The sequence below is a fragment of the Rhinoderma darwinii genome, chromosome 1 (genome assembly GCF_050947455.1).
Source record: "Rhinoderma darwinii isolate aRhiDar2 chromosome 1, aRhiDar2.hap1, whole genome shotgun sequence".
In the NCBI taxonomy this organism is placed as follows: Eukaryota; Metazoa; Chordata; class Amphibia; order Anura; family Rhinodermatidae; genus Rhinoderma; species Rhinoderma darwinii.
Genome location: NC_134687.1, coordinates 402278682 through 402300791, shown reverse-complemented (window position 1 = coordinate 402300791; position 22110 = coordinate 402278682). Strand labels below are relative to the sequence as shown.

The window sequence follows — 22110 nt, the reverse complement described above, 5'->3', positions numbered from 1 at the left end:
ACATTGAACTCAATAATAAATTCCTAAGCTCCCCCTAGTAATGGCTTCAAGTAGCTAGAATTGTATCATGTAACTCTATGGTTGTGTAACTGGCAGCAGATGATTTGTTGCTCTGTAACAGAGAAACGGAGCTTTAACCCTTATAAAGATATATTATGAAATCTATCGGCACAGGATTTTGAACCTAAAATGGTGTGGTTTTAAAAGGTGCATATTAACTTTCAGATATTTATTTTTGCTCCGTATATTTGGTTTGTGTGCATTTGTATTTTTTTATCAGTCACCAGTAGAGAAATTATTTAACATTTTCGTACCTTATTGTTTCCTGTGGGAGAATGCGTTTTCATTGTTAATGTACTGTGTTTTTTTTTTTATAGGGGCAGATTTAAAGGAAAGGGCAAAAATGCACCCAAGTGAAGTGGGACCATTTGTTTCAAAGGCTAGAGCATTGATGAATGAATTTGGTGAGTATCTTTCACGTTACTTTTGTATTATCTACATTGTGTTTATAGAAAATTGGTATAATCATTTTAACTTTGAGTTAAAGTGCTCTTAACCCCTTCCCGCCATCCACCATATATATACACAGTATAATGCCCCCCATAGCTGACCACCACAGTATAATGCCCCACAGTATAATGCCCCTATAGCTTCCCCCACAGTATATTGCCACCCATAGCTGCCACATACCGTATAATGCCCCCATACAGTATAATGCCCCCCATAGCTGCCCCGTACAGTATGTCACCCATACAGTATAATGCCCCCCACACAGTATAATGCCCCCCATAGCTGTCCCATACAGTATAATGCCCCCCCATAGCTATCCCATAAAGTATAATACCCCCATAGCTGTCACACACAGACTAATGTCCCCCTTAGCTGTCCCATACCCAGTATACCCATATGCCCCCTCAGCAGCTACCATATGAGCCCCCCCCTCCTATACCCGGTATAATGCCCCCATAGGTATGTACCTAATAGAAAAACAAGAACATTACTACCTATACCCGTTCCCACGACGGGTGGAGGATCCGTCTCTTCCTCTGCACTGTGCTGTGAGTGACTCACTGCAGACAGGCACGACGCGGACGCAGATTCAGTTACAAGCGAGACCAGCGCGGTCAGCACTGTGTGGCAACGGGGGCCCTGTGGACCCCCCAGGCTTAGGGGCCTGGTCGCAGTTGCTACCCCTATAGCTGTGCCACTGACCAACCGGGAGTGGACCAGTCCGGTCATCTGACCTCACGTCACTGACTCAGGTCAGGTGACCGCACTGATCCACTCTTGGGCCGGCACGCACCGACCTCACTCAGACTGCCGCTGCCATACTTGGCTCCTGAATGTGAGTGAGTAGGGCCGAATCACGGCGGCAGCGGCGGTGAGAGTAAGGTCGGGCCGGACCAAATGATCCCGCGAGCCGGACGTTCCCCACCCCTGCTTTAGTGTACTGAACAGGATCCCGCTTGAGCGCGATATCGCTCGTTTAACCCCTTAGATGCCACGGTCAACAGTAACCATGGCATCTGAGCCCTTAAAATAAGGGAGGCAGCTCCCTCCAATGTGCCTTCGGACCCACCCGCATCGCGATCGCGGGGTGTAGATAGTTGTTATGGCTGCCTGGGGGCCTAGTAAAGACCCCCAAGTCTGCCATCTTTGTACTCCTATGAAGCCCTGCTTCTGGCAGAGCTTCATAGAAGACTGTCCGTAGAACGATATACTGCAATACATTAGTATTGTAGTATATCATGCAAGCGATCCAACGTTCACATGTGACTAGTAACAAAAAAAGTTAATTACGGTAAAATAACGTATTTTTTTTTTTATATATATATATTCAAAAAACTTTTTCCTCAAGCACAATGAAAAAATAATAATAATAAGTTTGCCACGTCCATAAAAGTCCGAACTATTACAATATATAATTATTTAGCCTGCACGGTAAATGCCATAAAAAATTAAAACTATGTTTTTTGCTCGCTTTATCGAACACAAAAATGGAATAAAAAGTGACAAAAAAAGTCTCATATACCCCAAAATAGTACCATAGAACCTACGCAAAAAAATAAGCCCTCCTACCGCTCAATCGATGGGGAAAAAAAAAAAGTTATGGCTCTCAGAATATGTCTGCAAAACAATCAGTTTTTTCCTTGTAAAAGTAGTAAAACATAAAAAAAAGTATATAAATTTGTTATTGCTGTAATCGTATTGACCCGCAGAATAAAGTTTTCCACGGCACAGTAAACGGCGTAAAAACAAAACCCCCCCCAAAAATTAGGAATTGCTGTTTTTTCCTATTGCACCCCACAAAGAATTTTTTTTTTTTTCCCCAAAAAAATTTCAGACGGGAAGGGGTTAAAGAGGCTCTCACCAGATTCTCAAATCCCTATCTCCTATTGCATGGGATCGGCGCTGCAATGTAGATAACAGTAACGTTTTTTTTTTTTTTTAAAACGTTCATTTTTGGCCAAGTTATGAGCTATTTTATATATATGCAAATGAGGTTTGAAATGGACAACTGGGTGTGTTTTTTTCGTTATGTCCAACTGGGCATGTATTGTGTTTTTAACTGGGCGTGTTTACGTGTATGACACTGACCAATCAGTGACCAGTCAGCATCATACACTCATCTCCATTGATTTACACAGCAGTGATGTGCAGCCACATAAACAGAGATTAACGTTAGTCAAGTGTCCTGATAATGAATACACATGACCATCCAGCCTGGACGTCATGTGTATTCAGAATCCTGACACTTCTGAATCTTTTCTGTGAGACTCCGGCAAGGGAAGCGAAATCTCGCGAGATTACAGAGGTAAACGAGATTTTGTTTCCCTTGCTAGAAATCTCAAAGAAAAGAGTCAGAAGTGTCAGGATTCTGAATACACATGACGTCCAGGCTGGATTTCATGTGTATTCATTATCAGGACACTTGATTAACGTTAATCTCTGTGTATGCGGCTGTACATCGCTGCTGTGTAATTCAATGGAGAGGAGTGTATGATGCTGACTGGTCACTGATTGGTCAGCGTCATACACGTAAACACGCCCAGTTAAAAACACAGTACACGCCCAGTTGGACATAACGAAAAAAAAATGCCCAGTTGTCCATTTCAAACCTCATTTGCATATATTATATAAAATAGCTCATAACTTGGCCAAAAATGAACGTTCTTTAAAAAAAAAACACGTTACTGTTATCTACATTGCAGCGCCGATCCCATGCAATAGGAGATAGGGATTTGAGAATCTGGTGACAGAGCCTCTTTAAGCTATAATAATTACAAACTATCTTCACTTTGGGAAATATTATACATTAATCAACTTTTTTCCCACCATTCTTTTTTAATAGATTAATAAATTAGTTATGATCGCTGATTTTTAGATTATCAAAAACAAAATAACCAAGAGCAAAAGTGGAGTTTTACAAGAGTGTATATAATTCTGCCTTTCTGATTTGCAAAGATTTAACGTTGAAACCCTTCAACCCTTCTCATTTGCCTGCGACAAATAGTGATGTCTTTCAAAATATACATATTAATTAAAGGGTAACCAAACTTTCAAAAAGTGGGGGTCTGAGCACTGAGAATTCCACTGATCGCTAAAACGAAGTGGCAGAAGCACTTGGGTGAGCGCTGAGCCGCATTGTTTCTGATCGACTTTGCTTGGAAAGCTGAGCAATTTTCCTAGAAAAGATGATAAGAAGCTAAGCAATCACCCGAGTGTGTCTGCTGGTTCGTTTTAGCGTTCGGGGGCGGGGTCTCCGTGCTTGAACCCCCACTGATCAAAACATCTGACAAGTCTCTATGACATGTCAGAAGTTTTTTGAAAGTTTAGTTACCGTTTAACCCCTTCCCCCTGCTTGCATTCTGGGCCCTAATGACCAAGCCATTTTTTAAGTTTTTCCATCGTCACATTCGAAGAGCTATAACTATTTTATTGTTCCGCCGATGCAGTTGTATGAGGGCTTGTTTTTTGCGGGACGACGTGTAGTTTTTATTGGTACCATTTGAGAGTAGATTCGACTTTTTGATCACTTTTTATCACATTTTTTTTAAAGTCCGGATTAACAGGAAACAGCAATTTTTCCATTGTTTTTTATTTTATTTTTTACAGCGTTCACCGTGCGGGTTAAATAATGTAACAGCTTTATAGTCGGGGTCGTTAAAGACACGGCGATACCAAATATGCGTAACCTTTTTGCTTTATTGTGTTTTTTTAATAATAAAGCAGTTTGTAAAGGGAAAAAGTGGGTTTTTCATTTTTTTATTTTCACATTTTTTTTATTAACTTTATTCAACTTTTTTTTTTTTACTAGTCCCACTAGTGGACTTTCATATGCGATCATCCGATCGCATTTATAATACACTGCAATACTTTTGTATTGCAGTGTATTACTGCCTGTCCGTTTAAAACGGACAGGCATCTGCTAGGTCATGCCTCCGGCATGATCTAGCAGGCATTCATTACAGGCAGACCTGGGGGCCTTTATTAGGCCCCCAGCTGCCATCGGAGACACACACACTCGGCGATCTTATCGCCGGGTGTCGGTGGGATGAGAGGGAGCTCCCTCCCTCACTCCAAAACCACTCAGATCCGGTGCACGCTATTGTGCACCGCATCTGAGGGGTTAAACGGGTGAGATCGATACGAATATCGCTCTCACACGGCAGAGCAGGGACGCCCCCAGCCCTCCGCTACCTCTAGCAGCTGAGAGCAGGGAGATTTCACGGCTCCCTGCTGTGTTTACTTTATTCTAATGCAGCGCCGTGGAATAGCGGCGCTGTAGAATAAAGCCCATTAATGACCGCCGTGAAAAGGCTAATCGGCGGTCATTAAAGGGAATGTGTTGTTAGCGAAAAATGTTTTGTTTTTTTTAGTTAAACAATTAGTGTATGGGTGATTAAACATTGTTCTAATTTTTTTTATTTTTTTCACGAGTCAGGAAATATTATAAATTGGATTCAATTGGATTCTAATTTATAATATTTCCCATTGCTGGTCACTAGATGGAGCAATTCCCAAAATTGCAGCATTGCATGTGGTAAAGCAACCACATTGCTTTATGCTGCAAAATTGGGAAAAAATCCCTCGCTCTAGTGAGCTCTCAGAATCCCCCCCTCCTTTATCCTGGCTAGTGCCGGGAGAAACGAGGGGATTGAACGGTCTAACCTCCTACACTGTGTCGCCATTTTTTGAGCTAACACACAGTGTAGTAGGTTAACATACACTAGTAAACACACAGTAAAACACGAACATACATAAAAAATCACTTACCTGCTCCAGTCGCCGCCGCTCCCTCCGGTCCGTCCGCTCTGTCTGCTGCCGCTGCTCCATGTGCACAAGTCCGGAAGCCGCGACCGGAAGTAGTAATCTTACTGTCCGGCCGCGACTTCCGGTCCACAGGAAAATGGCGCCGGACGGCGCGCATTTCAAATTGGACTGTGTGGGAGCGGCGCATGCGCCGTTCCCACACAGACAGCGTACAGCATAGTGGATGGAACGGGCCCCGTTCGCATTCCCTATGGGACTGGAGCTGCCGTATTCCATGTCTGTATGTGTCGTTAATCGACACATACAGAAATGGAAAAAAAAATGGCAGCCCCCATAGGGAAGAAAAAGTGTAAAAATAAAAAAAAGTAACACACAAACACACAAGTAAATACAAACGTTTTTAATAAAACACTAACATCAAACTGATATAAAAAAAAAATATTTTGGTGACACTGTTCCTTTAAGGGGTTAAATAACAATGGGGAGAGTTATCAATACTGGTCAGAGGAAATGTGGAGGGTTGCCCATAGCAGCCAATTAGATTCCACATCTCATTTTTCTGAAGCCCCTTAGAAAATAAAAGAAGTTGGCAATCAGATTGCCTCTGTGGGCAACTATGCCATTTATTCTTTATTCTTTTCTTTTCACTAGTATATAGCATCCTTGTAATCTTCAAAGCAAAACTGATAATACAATAGGAGTCCTCTAACTTTCCCCTTTGGGATCACTACAGGTCTTCTCTCTGAGCAGCTAACCTGTAGGGCAGTGCTCATATATACAATGGGGCAGACGTATCCATGTATCTACAACAGTTTTCTTATACCTGGCATTGTTTTAAGACAACTGCAAATGTAACAGCAGACCGTACACCCTGTTGGTGAATTTGACGTACGCTGCCGTGGGGGAGAGACCTCGGTACAGGTATTGATAAGTCTTCAACAATGCATTCAGACATAAGTGGACACTAGCTTTTCAAACAACTTATGCTAACCTAATAACCTAAAAACTTTGTAATTTACTTACTGTTTTATCCATGCAATTTCTGTGTGAAGTTACTGCCACTAGGCGTCACCCTTCCTGTAATCTGCTGTCCAATACATCCCTGGTTACAGTGCAGAGGAGACAGACTGCAGGAAGTGGTGGTATGTCTCTTCATTGCCTACCTACAAGTTTATGCAGAGGGGAGGGGGAGCAAGAGGAGGAAGCAGGAGCAGAATGAGTCAGATACAGACACTGCTGCCCATACAACTCTGTAGGGGAGAGGAGGAGCAGAGTGAGAAATAAATAGACAGACATGCTGCAGCTTTCTGTTAAGTGTTACTGTCTGACCGTAGTGCTGGATTTTCAGCTACACTGCTCATTACTGCTGTATAATGGCCTACATGCTGCTGCTTCTATACACTGCACGCAGAGCAGATGAAAATCCTTCTCTCCTATATCTATCTATATATATATATATATATATATATATATATATATATATTGTGTATGTATTTAGATAGATATTCAGTGTATGGAAGACATGATAGCAGGTAGGCTCCTCCAACTAGCTCAGAGAAAACTGAGAATTAGAAAGCCTGCAGAGGGGAAAACTTCTTAACCACTTCCTGACCAGAGGCATTACCCCCTTTCCTGACCAGGCCCATTTTCAAGTTTTAGTCAAGTGCCAATTTAAAAGCAAATTGTTCTTCTATTACTCTTCCAACCTACATGTATTTGGGCTTGTTTTTCTCCGAACATGTTGGAATTCCACATTGTGTAAAAAAATAATAGATATATTTTACTTTTTAAAAACTGTAAAAGGAAAATAAATTAAAATGTGAATGTAGGTGACATTTTTTTGACATCTGGTGCATGCCACTGGGTAGACACACCTGAATACATATTTGGTAACTTCTGCCGACTTCAGCTATACCACATGTGTGCGCATTTCTTGCACACTTGGCACAAGGCGGAGCTTACAATGATTGGTGCACAAACTGGCTTTTGGAGAGAACATTTTCCAAAGCTGATTCCATAGTGATTTTTGTGCATGTGACCAGTGTCGCGGCCAAAGTCGCGTGTAGCCCCAGCCTAAAACTGAGCAATACATCAATATATATGATATGAAAGATATAGATAGAGATAGGTAGGTAGAAATAATAATAAACTTTATTTGTATAACACAAAAATAAATCGCAATTTAGATAGATAGAATATGTCCTATCTATCTATCTATCTATCTATCTATCTATCTATCTATCTATCTATCTATCTATCTATCTATCTATCTATCTATCTATCTATCTATCTATCTATCTATCCCACGACACAGGTCCCATAGCCAAAAATCGCTTTGTCCGGTAGCCTACATCGCAAGTTAAAATTACACCGACCACATTCACTGTCATTATTTGCCATGTAGGCTACAGGACATAGTAATCTTTGGCCATGCAATCTGTGCCGCAGCCAAAGTCGCCATGTAGCCCCAGCCTAAAACTATACTATATATCAATATATGAGATAGATACAAAGATACACAGATGGATACATAGGTAAATACATAGATAGATACCTACAGAGTTAGATAGAAACATAGAAAGAAATATATTTATTGGAGGGAAAAAAAAAGTGTGTGTGCTTTATAGCTTACTGTTCTCTCTTCCTGACAGCCTGCCAGGGGGGGGGGGGGGTGCCGTGAGGATGGGTAAAGTATAGAGTGACAGGCTGTCACAATGATCACGTGCCCAGAGACCACACTGATGGCTGTCTGGGCAGAGCTCTGTGAGGTCAGCTGTGTCATAGAGTTAAATGCCGCTACAGGTCAGAACAGCTTATAAATCTTGCGGACTGCCCGAACAATTATTGTCTATGGGCTAGTTAAAGATGCAGAACACAAGTCATATAATGGCTAGAAATAGCGTTATTCCTCATGTACATACATATGACAGCCTATTCTGAAAAGTCACCTAAAAAGTAAGGTACTCTTTTAATTGTCAATATCCAAAGTACATTCCAAATTATAAGAACATAAATATAAAGACTTAGGTTAAGGGGGTTGTTCGGTTTCAGCAAATTATTATTATATTTTGCATAATTAAAAGATATACAGTTTTTCAAGATCTCTGCTTGTTATTCGGAAGGGACATTCATTGTTTACTTCCGGTAGATAAATTCTGTCCATGGTCATGTGATGGACACACAGGTGCACGGCTTCTAACGATCCCAGCACCTGTGTGTCCATCACATGACCATGGACCAGAACTTTTGTTTTCCATTCACAGATACGTCTGTTTATTTCACCTATGCTAAATTTTGGCAGGTTTATTTCAAGGGGACAACAAATTCTGACATGAGATAAAAGGTTAAAGAATATAAGAAGATTTCCCATGATCCTTGGTATTTACCGGCTATACTCTAAATCATCAGTAGAATCATCTTGTATAAAAAGTTCCCAGCTATGGTCCATGTTGAAAACAGTTAAACAACTTACACATCACTCGAGGACAGTAAAGAAAAGTGTATTTCCTTTCATCGTTGCAGGAACTACCATTGTGGTTTGTCTTCTGCCGAGCTATAAATATCTGCACAATCTTGTCAACATCAGATGTGCGCATTGAAAAGACGCTGTACACATATGTGTCAGGATGAGAGCAAATTTACTAACCAGGATAATGCCAGTGACTGTCCACATGAAAGGTTTCTTTTTTGTGGCCTGGTACCCTGAGCAATTTCTTGACTCACCAGTTAAGTTCCAAGCCAGTTATCAAGGCTTCTTTTTCTTACAGAGGAATGCATGGGTGTTCAGTGTTTTTCACTGCTACGTTGGTACACCGTCATACATACAGTACCATAACCGGCAGAGTAGCACTAGAACACATTTTGCAGGCCGACTAATTGTAACAATTAGTTATATAAAAATATTATTTCTACTTGCTTGACTTGTTCGGGGTGAGTTACGATAACTTGACAGTATGTCCCACATCATCTTCTCATACTGTAACAAGCTCGGGAAGTAAAGTCCTTCTTGGCAGTGTGGTGAGGGTCACCGTGTTCAGTGAATATGCTGTTCTTGTCTATGTAATAATTTAGAGATATATCAAGACCAGTTCTATTCCACAGCAAAAACGTCATTACTAAACTCATTTCTTCTGTTTATGGTTAGGCAGTTTCATTTACACAGTCATTAAAGTTCTTCAAAGCCTGACAAAGTAGAAATGGAAATACTGGATGCGTTCAATTTTTATTATAATGTTCATGCAAAAGTTTAACTAATTGTGCTAATGATATTGTGTGGTTCGATCGAGCTAAGAGTCGGTATTCTAAATATGCTAATATACTACTTATCTGGGCGGTTACATCAAATAAAAATGTACAGCTGTTGATGGGTAACATTTTTAGCATGTGTATTGCTACTTTACATGTTTTTAATTTTATGTCAAATCTGGTGTATAATCATCCCTATAATGAACCTAGTTAATGGATTATTAATGTTAAAAAGAAAAACAAAATAAAACAGAATGCTAGAAATACTACCATGATACCCCCCCCCCCTCCCTGATCCTGTACTATCTAATAATGTTATCCAAAGACCAGAAAAAGAATACATTTATAATTCTATATACAGTATATGCTCATCTCTCCTCTGCTAGTGGACTGTGTGAAACAATACATTTGGTGAAAGCTGTGGGACCTAATGTGGTCATACACTTGCTTATAATGCTTATTTCTTCCGACTTCAATGTAAACATGCAGGCTTAGTTTGACTGAGCATGCACGTTTATTTAAATGAGTAGAGAGGAGTAAGCCATTGCTAGACACCTCTGGCATTGGCTTTTCTCCCACGAGAACAAAGGATCGGGCATGTTAAAATCCGACTTGCTCAACCCTTCTTTTCCTCTACATCTGCCATAGGAGGAAGGTTGGGAGGCGCTCTTACGCGTTAGACTGCTTTTACCTTTATCTATTGTATGACCAGCTTTTGATTGCAGAATACCCCCCCCCCCCCCACACACACACAAACTGTTCTGTGTGCAGTGCAGACAAGTCATTCTAAGATATGTCCCTTTTAACATTTTGCAAATATACAGCCAAACATGGAGAGAGGTAGAATGTTAAACACCCTTGATTTTTCTACCAAATTTTCATATGGATGGAATCACAAATGCAGTTTTTTTAGCCAAACACAGAAGTGGATACAAAATGAAGGAAAAGTATAAAGGAAAGACTGACATGCCTCCTCTCTTTTATATCTACTCCTGTGTTCGGCCCGAAAAACTGAGGCAAAGGCTGCCTCGTGGGTGGGTGGGTGGGTGTGTGTGCGTGCATGCGTGCGTGCGATCCTGGTCTAAAGGTGTTTCACAAGAAGTATTTATTTTTTTTTTTAATTATATATATTTTTAACTTACCATCCGGTTGAGAAAGACTTCAGTTAAAGCCAAATATTACTTGTGTTTGACCCAATATAAACTTAAGTGGATGGTATTCGGATGTCCTCTTCTCCTGTTTTTTGGAAGCAATTGGTGGCAATGCACTAGCCCTTATGGACAGACTTGTGCAACTATCCTTAGCATTAGACTTCGTGCTGCTTCTTATGCTTTTAGTGTTTCCCCTTTCTAGAGTAGAATATATGAAGATCTCTCTAGTCCCTTTCTTGGGCTGCAAGTTAAAGGTCTTGCTCCCTGAAAACCTCATCACCTTATACTAAAGAAGAAGGCACCCTCCACAAAGCGTTTGTGCCCTACGTTTATTGTGTACATCAGGAAAGCTCCCTACGAACACGTAGGTCATTAGCTCGACGGAGACCAAAACCGTGTCCTTTTGGTCTCTGGTTGAGGTATGTTCGGAATGCACAAGATCAGGGTAGGTGCACGAATAGGGTCCCAACCCAATCGTATAATGGAAGAAGTATTCGGCACACTGAGACGTCAATATCAAAATGCTTGAAAATTTTTATTATTATGATAGGTGTCAAGGGTTTGGTGCAACGTAACGTTTCGGTCAAAGGACCTTCGTCGGGCACTGATTACCCTGGTTGCTGGAGTGTCCAGAAGAATGGCGCTGCTTGTAATGGCGGATTTCCGCTCGTTTTGGCGCTGTCGGTCTGGTATATGCCAGTATCTATTTTTTTTTATTTTTTTTATTTTTTTTTAAGAAGATTGGAATAGCACTGTTCCATTCTGAGGGATTCGACGAAGAAAAGTATACCATGCGGTATACCACTTTTTAACACTCTGTTCACATCTGCGCCGTAGGGCTCTGTTAAGGGCTCCATCGCAATTCTGGTGATAAATGCTGTAAGAAACAGCACATCATTCTGCACTATTTCTTCCAGTAAAACAGTGCGATTCCGTAGGCGTATGAAGATAGTCTTCTCGACGTATACTTCTGACGGAAAGCAAAAACTTGATGTGATGGGGCCTAACAAGTATTTTGTGTATGTGTGATATCTCATTATAGCAGTATAATATATTAGACTAAGTGTAATGACTTCCCTCCTAAAAGTAAGTTCCTAAAAAATATGGTTGCAATTAGCACTTCTTTCTTCCCACATTTTGGTCTACATGTAATTTTTAAGTTCTCCCCTTGTTTGGGAAGATCAATGTAATTGTATTCTACATACAGTGCTGTAGAATATGTTAGCAGTAATAAATAAATCCACCATGTTCTATAGCAAAACTACATGTATTTGTTATCCAAATTTATGACCTGTCCAATATATAGAACATAATGCATTAAAGTCAACATAAGTATTATTCAGTTTAGAATGCGAGAACAAAATGATGTAGCCATATGAACTTGCCAATATTACTTAGTATCAGGAAGCCATGTATTAAAGCTCAGGAGTCCTCTGTAGATCAAAAAGACAATCAGTATCAAAATTAGTACTATTGTTTATTCTAGACGACCGCTCCTTAGATAATCCGTATACATTTCACGACACAGCAGTAACCGCCTCGGATATTGATGTAGCTTAGTGTGAAGTGGTTAACTATCGCAGATTATCATATCAGATGGCACAGGAAGACCAATTAATTTGCTAAACTAAAGAAAGCCGATAAGTAGCCCACATGTCTGACATTGCTGCAGTTCTGCTTGTCTTACCATCAACAGCTGAGTGTTTTGTGTTGCACTAAAAAAAGATCAAGAGGTTCTAATCAATACTCTAAATATAAGTATATGGAAAAAGCCCTCGCTTCATGAGCCAGAGAAATCTGATCTGCATTTTTCCTTTACATGATGATAACATGTTTGTCTGCTTCATACTTGACTTGCTTCCGTGCTCAGACATTCACAAGCGTGCTGCTTTGTGCTTACTTAGCTTTCTCCCATCTGTAAGAGAGCATTCCACATTTCTTTTTACCAGGAGCATATTTTGGCAACGCATGTTTGTTTTTTTTGTTTATTTTTTGTGCTGTGATCATCTTACCAGATAAATACATATAAAAGTACTAAAATGGGGCATCCACTACAACTAGAAGAAATATCTCTTACACCATCACAAAGTTAAGGGGAAGCTATGTACCCTGAATAGATTGTTTTATGTATTTACCTGTATATGAATGTATACAGTGCAGAAAATGGGGTTTAATTGTCCGGGGAATGAGCAAAGCATTGAACACAGTGCGTCTTGTCCAGGGTTGATCACCTATTCCAATCACATTAAAGCCCTAGCAGATCCCTCTCTGTGTGGCTCTTCAGCCAAAGCGACCACCTGCTTGAAAATGAGCAATATGTTTAACACATAGGAGGGAATTTATCAACTTTTCTCACGTAGAAAATTAGCAAATGACTCAAAAGTCTAAATTTGTTGAGGTGTTTAGGCCGCTCCTTTTAACAGAAAAAAAAAAAAAAGTGTGGGGAGCTGGGTAGAAGTGGCATGACCACCAGCAGTCCTAAAAATGTATTATAATTTACATAAAAAACTGGCGTAAATTACAGCGGAAATCTACGTTGGCAGCTAGCTGACGTAGATTTCATTTTGAACAGAGGTGTAATAAGGGGACAGACGGGCACCTTATCAGGCCCTGTTCTGCTCACCATGATCTCATATTCAAAAATAATAAATGAAAATGTATGAAAAAAAAAAGTACTAGACTCATCGCTCCGCTTTCTCCCCCCTCAGATCTACTCAAGTTCCATCATCCGGTCGTGGCGCATACTAGGTCCTGACACTGGGCAGCGTCCTATACGATGTAAGACGCGATGTTGGACGTTGTGTGCTTCGTGCCTGCACCACATGTATCGTTCTGATGCACGGTTAGCGGAAAGATGCGACAGACTTAAGAGGCATTCGCCTCCTAATAAATCTGTTGTATCTTATGTCATCGGCACAAAAAACAAAGTCTGGCCTATGAAACATGAAATCTGCCCTATTGTCCTTTCCCTGAGTGCTGGACTCCAAAGCATTCATTGATGTTTGATTTATCTATTACCGATTGATCAGAAACCTTTTGGCCATGCTACACACTATGGCAGTGATCTGAGATGCAGCCCAGTCAAGCAACCTGAGTCGAGTGTTGCAGCTTCCTTGTAATTCCAGCTACTTCAGTAAAACTGAATTAAAAAGTTTTTGGAGAGTTGCCGCAGTCACTTTTATTGGAGTTCGACTGCCCCACAACTGTTGTAATGCAAAGATTGTAGCTGAACACAACCCAAGTATGTAGTTGTACGGATTGTTTTATTTCTAACAACGGTTGCCTTACTTAAAAAGCATGGCAATAATGCACATCTAAAGTAGTCTAGTCTAGTCTGTGCTTAAAGGGGCTTACCCAACACGCTAATTTATAGCACCAGGGCAGCATTAGATAGAGGTCAAAAGGGGCAATTGTCCAGGAGCCTTCACACCAAGTTACTGACAGTCCTACACAGCAGCAAATCATGGGAGTTTTTAATTGATTTAAAATGTACCTAAAAAAAATGTGTTTTAGTCAGAGGCGATTATTCATCTTTTACTACTATTTATTACTAAAAGTTGAAGATCCGTTCTCTGACCCGCACTGCTAACTGTAGGAAATCCCTGGTTGATGCATGTTTATTGCCATAGGGAGATGATAAGCAGCAGCCAGAAAGAATCAGGCACGGTAGAATCCGATATAAACTTTATTTCCCCAACAGCAGACACTGAGGAACAGAACGGCTGCCCCATGCACACTAGATTGTCAGCAGATCAGTGGGATCTGCTGGCACTTTAATGCTAATTCCCCTCATAAGTTACCCATGTGTTATATGGCACTGCTACTCAGGAGGGGGCCCCAACCAAAGTTTTTTTTTGCACAAGAACCTCCACCTAACTTGTTCCAGCTCCGTATGGTATATTGATTGGACATGCTATAAATGTTTAATCAGTAGGGTTGAGACCCTGAATGATCCCAAATAATTGTCCACGCTTCTGTGCATTTGTGGCCACTTTAACAGTAAATGGGAGATAAAGAAACAGCTGAATGCGCTCACTGGGCTATTTCTGTGTCTTCCATAGACTTTAATGGAACGTGACTACTTACAGTATGTGTGGCAACCTCTCTGCCGGTAATGGGGACCAAGCACAATTACACATTTATGGAATACCCAATCAATGTGCCCTAAATGTGTCTGATGGGAAAACCCTAATAATGTGAGTAATGTAATCATTGTACGGTACATTCTATTCTCTTCACTTAATAACCCTAAGGCCTCCTGCACACGACCATAGTGGTGTGCACGGGCCGTGACTTGCAGCTCGGACAGCCGCGGAGTGTCACCCGCAGTCACCCACAAATCACGGCCCGTGCACATTGCCATGTGCATTCATTTAAACGAGCATATAGCGCAAAATGCGGCCGTAATAAGACATGTCCTATCCTTTTTTGCGGTCCAGGCTCCCGTGCAATGCACGGACTGTGGAAACCACGGTCTTGTGCGTGGGCCCATTGAAATTAATGGGGCCGCAATTCACACGCGGGTGAATTGCTGCCGCAAAAATACGTTCGTGTGCATGGGGCCTAAATAATCACTTTTTGTGGAAACCTATTTCCTCCCTTTTGTAGTGGATGCCCAAATTTTAATTCCTTAAAGTGGAGTCTACTAATATAATTCATGGTAATTCTTTTTTTTTTTTCTTGAGAGCCTCTGTGGTTTGTCTGGGATCTATCAGGCTATTCTGGTAAGAATAGCGCTGCCAGACATACCAAAACTCCGACTGTACCCAGAGGAACCACTTTAAAGTCAATCGGTTCGATCAGGGTTTTCCAATATCCTTCTGAAAACTGATTTGACATAACTTTAATGATTCCGTTATAAAACTGAAGCCATGGTGAACAGATCCTTACATAGTTTTTTTTGCGTTTTAATTCACTATCCTCTTGATAAAGGCCCCCTTCGCTTCGCATTAATTGCCTTCCATCTGAGGTATACGTCGAAGAGTCCCGACGTATTCCTCTGATGAAAGGCTGTAACGTATCTCACTGTATGTGCATACAGTAGTATATGTCACCTGAAAAGCCCTGAGCCCCTTGCAGAGCACTCAGGGACAACAGCCCTGGGGAAGCTCCTGATCTCCTGATCTTCTCCAGGGCCTGAGCCCCCGGGCAGAGCGCTTTCTGAGGACGGCGGTGTTTCATGCGGCATTGTTCAGGAATAGCGTGGACAGTTGCGTCACTGGAGCTTACTGACGTATATGTTTAACAAATATCTGTGTCAAATACCATACAGTGGCATCCATCACTTATAGGCTCCTATGTTTAAAAAAAAAAACACAAAAAATGTATACCTTGCGGTATACGTTTTTTGTGGGATCTCTCAGAATCAAATAGCGTAGTCTACTACACTATTCTATCCTCAAAAAACAAAAAGTATACTGACTTGATGGAGGCCAAAGAGCCTGATGGAGGCCAAAAGGACGCTCCTGGCCTCCGTTGGGCTAATGGAGCGCTATGGAGACGTTTATCGCAACGTACATGATAAATATAGAGTAGAAACATGATCTGAAGGGGGCCAAAAAAAAAAAACTAGTCTTTCTTTGTAACTACTATGTAGCAATAAAACTGGAGATACACAGTGCAGGGTTGTCCCATTATTGCCACCAAAAGCTTTGCCACCCTTTACAAGCCATAGCAATCCAACAATGATCTTACATGGCTGCTGGGAATTCACATTTCTTACTGCTATCTTGCATGTGAGATCTACAGAATACAGGCTATTGCTTATAGACACTCATACATTTTTTTTTTTTACTTAAATGTAACTATGCTGTTAATGCATACATACATTTTGTGAACATGGTAACATTTAGCATTTTCTGAACTGGTCAGGTATGGCAACTGATGATTTTCTTGATAAAGGTGACATTTTAGTTTAGTGTTGCGAGGAAGCCTTTGGGAGAGCCCAGATGGTCACGCACTAATCTTTCAACTGCAAAACCAAAAAATTAACACTTCCTTGTGTTAGAAATGGTGAGTCATACTGTCTGCATTGTCAACCTGCCTTTATGGGTGGAAAACACATCTCTAGGTACTCTATAAGGACAAAAGTATTGGGACACACTTCTTAATCATTGAATTCAAGTGTTTTATTTAGTCCCATTGCCACAGATATATAATATCGAGCACCTAGCCATGCAGTCTGCCTTTACAAACATTTGTGAAAGAATGGGTCGTTGTAAAGAGCTCACTGAATTAGAACATGGTACTGTAATACTATGCGACCATAGCAACAAGTCAGTTCGTGAAATTTCTTCCCTCCGAGATGGTCAACGGTGTGTGGTATTACTATAAAGTGGAAGCGATTAGGAACCACAACAACTCCGCCACAAATTGGCAGACCAAGTAAGGATAGATTGTGGGGTTCCAGAGTGCTGAGCGCATAAAAGTCGCTAACACTCTGCTGATTCAGTAACTGCAGAGTTCCAAACCTCCTCTGACATTATCATCCACACAAAAACTGTGCTCTGGGAGCTTCATGGCATGGGTTTCCATGGCTGAGCAGCTGCATGCAAGCCTTACATCACCAAGCACAATGCCAAGTGTCGGATGGAGTGGTGTAAATCACGCCGCCACTGGACTCTGTAGCAGTGGAAATGTGTTCTGTGGAGTGGCGAATCACCCTTCTCTATATGGCAGTTTGATGAGCGAGTCTGGGTTTGGTGAATGCCAGGATAACGTTACCTGTCTGACTGTATTGTGCCAACTGTAAAGTTTGGTGGCAGAGGGATAATGGTTTTTTTTAAATGTTTTTTTTTCAGGTGTTAGCCTAAGCGCCTTAGTTCTAGTGAAGGGAATTCTTAATTCTTTAGCATACCAAGACATTTTGGACAATTTTATGCTTCCAACTTTGTGGGAACAGTTTGGGGAAGGCCTTTTTCTGTTCCAGCATGACTGTGCCTTAGTGCATAAAGCAAGATCCATAAAGACATGGTTGGGCGAATTTGGTGTGGAACTTGACTGGCCCTAGTGGCGTAGCTATAGGGGTCGCAGCGGTCGCAATTGCGACCGGGCCCCGAAGCTTGGGGGGCCCACGGCCCCCCCACCACATTTTCGTGAGGTTACTTATGTAAAAATGCTGCATAAGCAGCATTAAAGCTGGACAGATGCCGTTTTCTAAAGGACCTTTAATGACGTCATGCCCATGTGACCTGATTCGCCTTTGAGGAACAGAAGCCACGCCCACCAATCGGGTCCTTCTACCACAGTATAGCAGCAGCAGAGTCGACAGAAGAGAAAGCACGTCCATCTCTAAGGTCCTGGTGAGCGCTTCCTTAACCCCCTCTCTCCCTGCATCCCCCATTGTCTCTTCTTGTCTCTCCTGACCCCAACTCCTGTAGGGTTTGTTACTTTTTTTTATTCACCATGCGTTTTGCCGCGATTTTCGTAATCGCGGCAAAAATGGCGCGGTTTTGCCGCGATTATGAAACTTGCAGCAAACCACACCATTCATATCACAAATTCGAAGATTGCTTAAAAGTAGTACAAGATGCATAAAAACATTAGGCTTAGGGCTTATTCAGACGAACGGGATATACGTCCGTGCAACGCGCGTGATTTTCATGCGCGTCGCACGGACCTATATTAGTCTATGGGGCCGTGCAGACAGGTGCGTGATTTTTACACAGCATGAGTCCGCTGCGAAAAACTCACAACATGTCCGTTCTTTGTGCGTATTTCGCGCATCACGCACCCATTAAAGTCAATGGGTGCGTGAAAATCACGCGCACCACACGGAAGCACTTCCGTGGGACGCGCGTGATTCGCGCAACAACAGTGAAAAGTATGAATGAAAACAGAAAAGCACCACGTGCTTTTCTGTTTACAAACATCCAAACGGAGTGTCATAATGATGGCCACTGGCGTAGCTATAGGGGTCGCAATTGCGACCGGGCCCTGAAGCCAGGGGGGCCCACAGCCCCCCGCACCACATCAATAAAAAGTTACTATAGTAACTCGGGCCGCGGGCCCCTGTTACTATAGTAACAGACTGTACTTACCTTCCTGGTTCCGGATCGCAGCGGAGGTCCTGACGCAAAGCGCTATGCGCCGCGCACAACATCGAGAGGACAGAACTTCCGCCGCGGCTGAAGAGGAAGGTAAGATTAGTAGCCCTGACTGGCGGGGTCCGACTCCCGGGACCCGCCAATCAGCTGTTTTGAAGGGGCCGCAGCACTCGTACGAGAGCTGCTTCCCCTTCGTTCCGGTCACACTGTGAATCGGTGTCGGCGATTCACAGTGTGAGCGAGTAGTGAAATGAAGGGGAAGCAGCTCTCGTACGAGTGCTGCGGCCCCTTCAAAACAGCTGATTGGCGGGTCCCTGGAGACCCCTGAGGATAGGCCATCAATGTTTAGGGACTGCACAACCCCTTTAAGCCTATGATGTAGCAGGCTTAGGGGGCCCATGAGACAGGATCACAGATTGTGTGATACTGTCTGGTTTAGATACAGGGCCCAGCAATCACATGGTAGGCTTAGATACATGGCCCATGTGTGATCCTGTCTGATGGGCCCTGTATATAAGCCTACCACACTGTAGGTTTAGATACAGTGCCCCAGCACACAGTAATCTTATACTGTATAAGATTACTGTCTGCTGGACCCTGTATCTAAGCCTACCTTGTGGTAGGCTTAGATACCGGGTCCCACAGACAGTATCACACATGGGCCCTGTATCTAAGCCTAACCCGTGTTAGTAATCGGTTTTTTTTGTGTGTTTTCTTACAGGTTCGGTCGTTGGACTACGTGGGATTCCAGGACTACTTCGATGACTGCTTTTTTTTTTATTATCAATAAAATGGTTAATGAGGGTTGTGTGTTTTTATTTTTTTTATTTCAATAAAATATTTTTTCTATGTCTTTGTTTTGTTTTTTTAAAACTATATTACTACCGCCTTAGTAATGGCCGCCGGCTGATTGACAGCATCCTTTGCTAAGGCGGGGCTTAGTTTTAGCCGGTGCAGAAGCTAACACTAAGGGGGGATTCAGACGAGCGCGATTTGCGCGCGTGCAGGCCGCGTATTTTCTGCGCATCACGCACAGCACTATAGAAGGCAATGAGGCAGTTCAAACAGTGCGTGATTCTTGCGCAGCGTTTGTTCGCTGCGTACTATACGCGACCGGTTCAAAAACTCTGCGTATTTCACGCATCACGCACCCATTGAAGTCAATGGGTGCGTGAAAATCACGCGCACCACACGGAAGCACTTCCATGGGACGAGCGTGATTCGCGCAACAGCAGTGAAAAGGATGAATGAAAACCGAAAAGCACCACGTGCTTTTCTGTTTCCGAACATCCAAACGGAGTGTCTTTGCGATGAGCGAAGCCGGACAAGCGTACCGAACTTCACCGGGTTCGGCCAAACTCGTTTTGGCCGATCCCGGCCAAAAAATTATCGGTACGCGATGTCAGGAGATAGTCACTGTCCATGGTGCTGAAAGAGTTAAACTGTTTCAGCACCATGGACAGTGACTTGCGATCACAAAATACATTAACCTGTAAAAAAAAACCGAAGTTCTAACTTACCGATTACTCCTGTCTCCTTCCTGCAGTCCGACCTCCCGGGATGACACTTCAGTTCAAGTGACAGCTCCAGCCAATCACAGGCCAAGCACAGGCTGCAGCCAATCACAGGCTGCAGCGGTCACTTGGACTGCTGCGTCATCCAGGGAGGTGGGGCCCGATGTCAAGAGAGGCGCGTCACCAAGGACGCGTCACCAAGGACGCGTCACCAAGGCAACGGCCGGGAAGTTCTCGGTAAGTAGGAACTTTATCTTTTTTTTTTACAGGTTTTTCGCTGTTGTGTTCGGCATTCACTGTCGAGGGTGCTGAAAGATTTAGCTCTTTCAGCACCTTGGACAGTGACGGGCGTTGACAAGCCTCATCTCTATGCTGCCGGCTGCGCGAAAATCACGCAGCCGCGCATCAGACACGCATGACACACGCAGCTGTCAAATGGTTTTTGCGCTCGCAAAACGCTGCGTTGTTTGCGCGCGCAAAAACGCAACGTTCGTGTGAATCTCCCCTAACCCCCATTATTACCCCGGTATTCACCGCCACCAGGGGTGCTGGGAAGAGCTGGGTACCATCCAGTACTCGACCATCTGTAGTGTATCTGGCTGGTTATGAAAAATGGGGGGGACCCCACGTCATTTAAAAAAAATAAATAATAATAATTGGAAAGAACGATGTCGGGTCCCAGAACCCCCCCCCCCCCCCAATTTTCATAACCAGACAGATACAACACAGCAGCAGCAGGCAGCATTACCAGGGTGGTAGGTGCCACTGTTTTTGGCCTTCCCCAGCCTAATACTACCAGCCTGCGGCCGCCCCGGTGCCTGCCTGTCACTACAGATGGTCGGGTACTGGTTCGTACCTGGCTCTTCCCAGTACCCCTGGTGGCGGTGGGTACCGGGGTAATAATGGGGGTTAGTGTTGGCCTTTGCACCGGCTAACATTAAGCCCCGCCTTAGTAATGGAGGTTGTCAATCAGCCAGCGGCCATTACTAAGGCGGTGATAATAAAGTTTAAAAAGATACAAGCACATAGAAAAAAATATTTTATTTAAATAAAAAAACACAACCCTCATTAACCATTTTATTGAGAATAAAAAAACGCTGTCATTGAAGTCCTCATATCCGAAGTCCAACAACCGAACCTGTAAAAAAACACAAACACACAAAAATAATTAGTAACACATAAAAAAGCAAAATTATTATTCTTACCTTTCCTGGGTCCAGAGCTGGAGCCGCAATGTCAGCGTGCTGAGTCCTGTATCTAATCCTATCATGTGTGATACTGTCTGCTGGGCCCTATATCTAATCCAATCATGTGTGATACTGTCTGCTGAGCCACTGTATCTAATCCTATCATGTGTGATACTGCCTTCTGAGCCACTGTATCTAATCCTATCATGTGTGATACTGTCTTCTGAGCCACTGCATCTAATCCTATCATGTGTGATACTGTCTGCTCAGCCACTGTATCTAATCCTATCATATGTGATACTGTCTGCTGAGCCACTGTATCTAATCCTATCATGTGTGATACTGTCTGCTCAGCCACTGTATCTAATCCTATCATGTGTGATACTGTCTGCTCAGCCACTGTATCTAATCCTATCATGTGTGATACTGTCTGCTGAGCCACTGTATCTAATCCTATCCATAGTTTATAGGGTCGTAGTGCTATAGATATGCTATGCTGTCTCCTATACACGCATTTTTTTGGGGCAGACACATATGTATTGGGGCTATTTCCCCTGACATTTTAAGTCCTTAGTGACGCCCCGGCTGCTAGTGCTGCATTGTTGGGTCACTTGGGAGACCCAGCGATGCAGCTGAAAGCTGCGGACCGTCGGCCATGAGTTTGCGGGGGGGGGGGGGGGGGCAATAAGAACTT

At 42.7% G+C, this 22110-nt stretch overlaps 1 protein-coding gene across 1 annotated transcript in view; it reads left to right on the top strand.

Annotated features, from left to right (window-relative positions):
- Window positions 1–22110, top strand: part of AUH (AU RNA binding methylglutaconyl-CoA hydratase) — a 232352-nt gene that overhangs the window by 68690 nt on the left and 141552 nt on the right. Inside the window, exon 4 of the mRNA XM_075852664.1 lies at window positions 378–464. Coding sequence (XP_075708779.1) covers window positions 378–464 — 87 coding nt within the window. The remainder of the gene's footprint in view (window positions 1–377; window positions 465–22110) is intronic.